The sequence below is a fragment of the Elephas maximus genome, chromosome 1 (genome assembly GCF_024166365.1).
Source record: "Elephas maximus indicus isolate mEleMax1 chromosome 1, mEleMax1 primary haplotype, whole genome shotgun sequence".
Classification (NCBI taxonomy): domain Eukaryota; kingdom Metazoa; phylum Chordata; class Mammalia; order Proboscidea; family Elephantidae; genus Elephas; species Elephas maximus.
In genome coordinates this window covers 140765210-140771457 of record NC_064819.1, presented here as the reverse complement: position 1 = coordinate 140771457, position 6248 = coordinate 140765210, and the positions used below count along the sequence as shown (strand labels likewise).

The following is a 6248-nucleotide window of genomic DNA, read 5'->3' as shown; positions in this document are numbered from 1 at the left end:
CTTTCTAGGCAGGCTGTGGGAGGGAACGTGCTCCCTGGGAACTGTTTTCCAGAAGCCCTGAACTACTGAGCGGCTGGAAAAGGAGGGTGGAGCCAAAGATTTAATTTCACATACAGTTGGCTTGTTTGTGATACTTTTACATTTTTGCCAAAAGCCCCCCCCCCCGGCCTTTTTCTCTCCCTATCGACTCACAGTTAATGGGGAGGGAGTGAATGAAAACCAAAAATTTCTAAAGCTTAGATATAAACATTTAGCTTGTATTGTACCAAGAGTTAAGTATTACTTGAAATGCGAAGTATGTGCTCATATCGGTCGTTTCCTTCTATGGCGATATTACAGACATCTCTTTCTAACCTGGGTGGGGCCCGCAGGGCTGAATAAGATTCCTGAGAGGAGAGGTAAGGGAATGGGGCTTGGTCCACTTAGCGATGGCCTGGCAGCGTCGGGGCGGGGGGTGGGTAGGAGGCAGTAGCCTAGGAAGGAACGCAGGGACTATGCCCTTGACCGCCGCTGAGGGCGTGGGTCTGACTGGCAGGGCGCGCAGTAAGCTCCAAAGCCAGCAAAAGCTAGTACAGAACTGCGGCACCGGGGTGCCAAGGGCGGAAGAGAGGCCAGGGGATTGGAAGAGGGGAAAGAGGGCGGTAGGACCCGGCGGAGCTTCCTTGGCCTGGGAGGTAACAGGGCGGGAGGAAAGGAGAGAGGGAGAAAGAAAAAGAGAAGGTGCGGTCGTCCACACTCGACTTGCAGCACGAGTTGCACGGCTCTGGCGGACTGGACCGGGACTCTATAAAAGGAGCCGGTCTGCGCCGCGGAACACACTCTCCTCTCGGGCTGGCGCACGCAGCGTCCCTCCAGCTCCCACAGACACCTGCCCCTTCCTCGCGCGCTGCGCAGGTCCCCCGGACCCGCGCGCCCAGCGGTATCGCTCCGAACGGTGCCCGTGGAGTCGAGGTGGCGGTGGCGGTGGCGGTGGCAAGGCCTGAGAAACTGCAGCCCCAGCCCTTGAATACCCCCTTTTGCGGCCCTGTCTCCACGGGACAGCTCGCCAGTGTGGCCAGCGCGTGAAAAACGAGGGAGGGCAGAACTCTGGCGCTGCGCGAGACGAGGCGCGGCACGGTGAGGTGCGGCGCGGCTCTCGGACTTCACCCCACCCAGCTCCAACGGCTGCAGCCGCCGCAGAAAACTGCCCCAACGTGGAGTGGGGGGTGGGAACGCAAGACTCGGATTCCTTGCTGGCCACCAAGCTTTGGTCTCGACAGCTAGGAAACTCCGGCGGGCCGAGTCTGCAGATCCGGGAGCGCCCGGGTTAGGAGATGCTCAGGCATGAGCAATTGGGGTAAGAAACCCTACTTGGCCGAAGCCCCCTCCCCAAATACTATAACCCCTACGGACCGTTAGACGCTTCTGTGGGAGCTAGAGCGGAGTGGGGCTCGAAGGGCCAGTCCTTAACAACCCGGGGTAAGACGGGCGTGGAGAGGAACAGCCAGAGACGCGGCGACAGCGCCCGGCGCACGGGATGTGCAGGGACGCGCCCGGCCGACTCGGCTGCCGCGCCCGTAACCTCTGCTTCCAGCTGGGGACCTGGGCGGTGGAGTAACTGAGAAACCCACGGACTGACTATTAACGGAGAAGAAGCCTGTGGTCTCCTAAGCAGCCCTTCCACCCTCTTTCTCGTCCGCTCCATGCCCGAGAGCTGTGCTTCGGAGCCAGGGCCAAGACAGCCATGGAGGAGCCAGGCGCTCAGTGCGCCCCGCCGCCGCCTGCGGGCTCCCTGACCGAGGTTTGGCAAGCCAACCTAACCGCTGCTCGCTCTCACAACTGCAGCGCCGAAGGCTACATTTACCAGGACTTCATCGCCTTGCCCTGGAAAGTGCTGCTGGTCATTCTGCTGTCGCTGATCACCTTGGCCACCACACTCTCCAATGCCTTCGTGATCACCACTGTGTACCGGACCCGGAAGCTGCACACCCCGGCCAATTACCTTATCGCCTCCTTGGCGGTCACCGACTTGCTCGTGTCCATCCTGGTGATGCCCATCAGCACCATGTACACTTTCACTGGACGCTGGACTCTGGGCCAGGTGGTCTGCGACTTCTGGCTGTCGTCCGACATCACCTGTTGCACTGCTTCCATCCTGCACCTCTGTGTCATCGCCCTGGACCGCTACTGGGCCATCACCGACGCCGTGGAGTACTCAGCCAAAAGGACTCCCAAGAGAGCGGCGGTCATGATTGTGCTGGTCTGGATATTCTCCATCTCCATCTCTCTTCCACCTTTCTTCTGGCGCCAAGCCAAAGCCGAGGAGGAGGTGTCGGACTGCGTGGTGAACACAGATCACATCCTCTACACGGTCTACTCCACGGTGGGCGCTTTCTACTTGCCCACCCTGCTCCTCATCGCCCTCTATGGCCGCATCTACGTGGAAGCCCGTTCCCGGATTTTGAAACAGACGCCCAACAGGACCGGTAAGCGCCTGACTCGAGCCCAACTGATAACCGACTCCCCCGGGTCTACTTCCTCGGTTACCTCCGTTAACTCGCGGGCCGCCGACGTGCCCAGCGAATCCGGGTCTCCTGTGTACGTGAACCAAGTCAAAGTGCGAGTCTCCGACGCCCTGCTGGAAAAGAAGAAACTCATGGCCGCTAGGGAGCGCAAAGCCACCAAGACCCTGGGGATCATTTTGGGAGCGTTTATTGCGTGTTGGCTGCCCTTCTTCATCATCTCTTTGGTGATGCCTATTTGCCGGGATGCCTGTTGGTTCCACCTGGCCATCTTCGACTTCTTCACGTGGCTGGGTTATCTCAACTCCCTCATCAACCCCATCATCTATACCATGTCCAATGAGGACTTCAAACAAGCGTTCCATAAACTGATCCGCTTTAAGTGCACAAATTGAGTTGTCATCTGCAGTGGGGTCACCTAAGTGGACTCTGGGTACCGTTTTGGGTCTGGCTCCACAGGTAGGTCGACTCTTCTTTCACTGTTACTGGGTCAGAACGAGGCTCTCCTGGGCAAGGGCAATGGATCCTGAGAAGCCAGGACAGACCAAAGAAAGCACTAAAAGGAGACCTGTTCAGACTAAAAGTAGAGCTTCCCTGCTAAGGAGGAAGCTTACTGCCTCCCCCAAGCCTCCAGACTCAGCACTGTCCCTTTGGCAACCAATCAAAAGAGGGGTTGCAACTTTTTTTTTTTTTTTTTTAAGTTGCTGGAAATGTGATCTTTGCCCTGCTTTGGTATCGCGGATGATGCCCTCTAGAACCAGCGGTACTTAATAGTTGCCTGAAGCCTGTCTGAGACAGATCTATATACAGCCTGGCAGTACTTGAAGTAGATGTTTCATAACCAGTGTTTTGGGGAGAACTTTGTGTTACAGCTTCATTTAAGAAAAGTTACTTTGACATCCTTCAGTCTTCAGTTTTTGTTCATTTAAACTTGGTTGGAGAAACTTGCGGATTTGGTGCTTCAAACCTTAAGTGTGGCATGGATGGCGCAGAGAAACCTTGAAGAGTTAACAGCAAAATCCTGATGCTAAGATTTCTATTTTTATAACAATTGACACTAAATGGGGGTGGGTGGGTGGGAATGGAAGATGGGGAGAGATAAACTGAGAACCAACACCTATGATTGTTTTCTGCAGATTTGTAATTCTTTGATTCCTGTTTAGCGACTGTCAGATCACATTTTTAACAACACGAACAAAACATGTGTACTAGTGCCAAAGTCTGCAGATTACTTTTCCTCCTAAATTCGTATGTCTGTCATTTTACACATTTAAATCCCCATAAATGAGGGTATGATGGGTGACTCAGCCCCAACAGCGGCTGTATTTCTTGTTAATGCGATCATTTAAATCGATTAATATTAGATAAATACTGCTCCTTAGTAAGAAGAGTGTCTTTATTCCTTTAGTTCAGTGAGATGTGAAGGAGACTGATGATAACATGAATAGTTCTTATATGATTAAAGAATAGAGGGCAATAGGCTAATGTATATTTTGACTTGTAAAAAAATCTTAAAATGCATGAGACCTTTTTCTGATAGTCATTTGCACTCTCCTTTCCATCTGTAACTCCTTTGCGTGCTAACATGTAAAGTAACTAAGAGAACTGGCTCTCTTCTTCAGAAATCTTTAAAATGTAGTCAAAGCCCTAAGAACTATATTAAAGGAAAAACAAAATAAAATACTTGTTTCGGTTCCCATGCTATTTGAAGTTTGGTCAGATACAAACATTACTACAAAATGAGAATGCCAGAACTTTAGAAAAGTGCAGGGAAGCTAAAATTGAACCTGTTTTCTTTTAACTCATGGGACCAAACCTGAGACTTACTAGGCAATCAGAAAACTTGGCAAGCCTTTGCACCTTGGAAATTTGTTGCTGACTTGACACTTCAAGAGTGTAACATCCGGAATACCTTAAATTTACCTGCCTTTTCAAATTTCAACAAGACTTAGTAGTTACCTCCAATTTACTCTGAGGACTTCACAATACAGGGCAAGATTACATTAAAAGATGAAAAAAAAAAAGGCATTATCTAAATAAAAAGGAGCAGTCCTGAAGGATCATCTGCACAGAAGAAAAAATGTTTACGGAGAGCATTTATTAACATGCCAGAGAAGATTCACGCTCCATTCTTCAGAGTGGCTTTTTGCAGTTGATACCTTTTGTCTGTAGAAGAAAGTCGTCAAACAGTGGATGTGTTGAGCTGAAGTGCACTGCCTGCCTACTGTGCAGAGCTCCACTTCGGATAATGACTCTTGAAAATTCACTATTCAAAGTTTCATATGTAAGATAAATAAAAAAAGGAAATTTTGTCACCATTTATACCTGATACTGGAGTAAGATAAAATTTTAAGCCTTAGCTTAATCCTGCATTTCAGCTGGATCCCCAAGTTTCTTTGTTCGTGGTTTGTGACATTTCTCCTGTGGAGAAATCTAGCTTTCTGCTGACAGGAATGTGCATAGAGCACGGTACTTCTCTTTTGTTTATGCAACTGTATTTTCTTTGTGTCTAAGAGGCAATTAAGTCAACTTCTGGGAACCTTGAGAGGAAGAAGTTAATGGAAACAACTAGCCAGATACAACTGATTTCCTTGTAGGGCACCTAGAATGGTTGTGTCCTCAATATTAGCAGAACAGTCAGTTTAGCCACGGGAGTTGTCTGCCATTTTGTAGATTACCCATATAAATTTTTGCTTGACTATTTGGCTGAATTGACTCAATTTTGGACCATATTATGTGAACTAGAAGCTTGCAGACCCTTGTAGTATTAAGAGATCTAGAATCATCCTCCAGCATTGCACACAATTATGCAAAGTGTATTATTCATCCCAGGGGTATGTAGTTAAGACTGTTGAGCTCCTTTTTAGTTCCTGCTGCCTGTAGCATAGCTTGTTTCATAAAGTAGACACCTGGCTTTTTTGCAGAACATAAAATGGGAGATGGACATGCTTAACTTCAACGGAAATGAAAATATATTTTCATTGGCTGTGATAACAAATACCCTTTTCCATATTGTCTAATTGCACAAATTTTCACACAAAATATCTGAATGTATGCTCATCTAAAAATACCAATATTGTCTTGTGTTTCTAGGAATTTTAGAGTTTCCTTTTTCAAAATGAACACTGCACACCTGCCTGAACGAATTGTTGTTGAGTTTAACAAATTTCCTGCAGAACAGTGTTCTTTATTTTTCCTGTGTATTAACTGAATTTTATCTTCTTTAATCAGGAAACCCTGAGATAACTATAATTCACTCACGTAGTAAAATCTCCGATTATGTGCATTTGATGGAGTTGCTGTGACTGAAATTTGCTTTTGGTATTCTACCTTTCAACAAATGTGTAATTGGAAATTAAATTTAGAAAAATAATGAAATAAAAGTTCTTTTGTGTTCTAAAAAACATTGAGTGGTAATTCTGCTTATGGGAAGACTCCCTCAGTGGGCTTGTGCTCTGTTCAGGAGTAGGAGCCACCATGAGAATAGTTGATGATAAATGATACTGTGAAAGACCGTCACATACTGCCACTATTGGGAGTATTTAGTTTCTATCTGCAGGAAGAATTCTGAAGGAGACATTGTGTTCTGACACCTTGCAAAAAGGGTAACCCAGGTACATGATCACAGGGGCTTACCAGATTTGCATTCTTAGAGGGAACATTTAGGCTCTAGGATGGGTAGTGAGATTCCAAGATATTGTGTGGTACTTGAAATACAGAAGAAAGAAAAAGGAGCTGGGTTAAGAA

General features: G+C 47.9%; 1 protein-coding gene across 1 annotated transcript; it reads left to right on the top strand.

Moving 5' to 3' along the window:
- The first annotated feature begins 547 nt into the window (after positions 1–547).
- On the top strand, positions 548–5795 carry HTR1B (5-hydroxytryptamine receptor 1B). The gene has a single exon (XM_049895949.1). The coding sequence runs from the start codon at positions 1724–1726 to the stop codon at positions 2894–2896; it is 1173 nt and encodes a 390-aa protein (XP_049751906.1). The 5' UTR covers positions 548–1723; the 3' UTR covers positions 2897–5795.
- Positions 5796–6248: the final 453 nt, after the last annotated feature.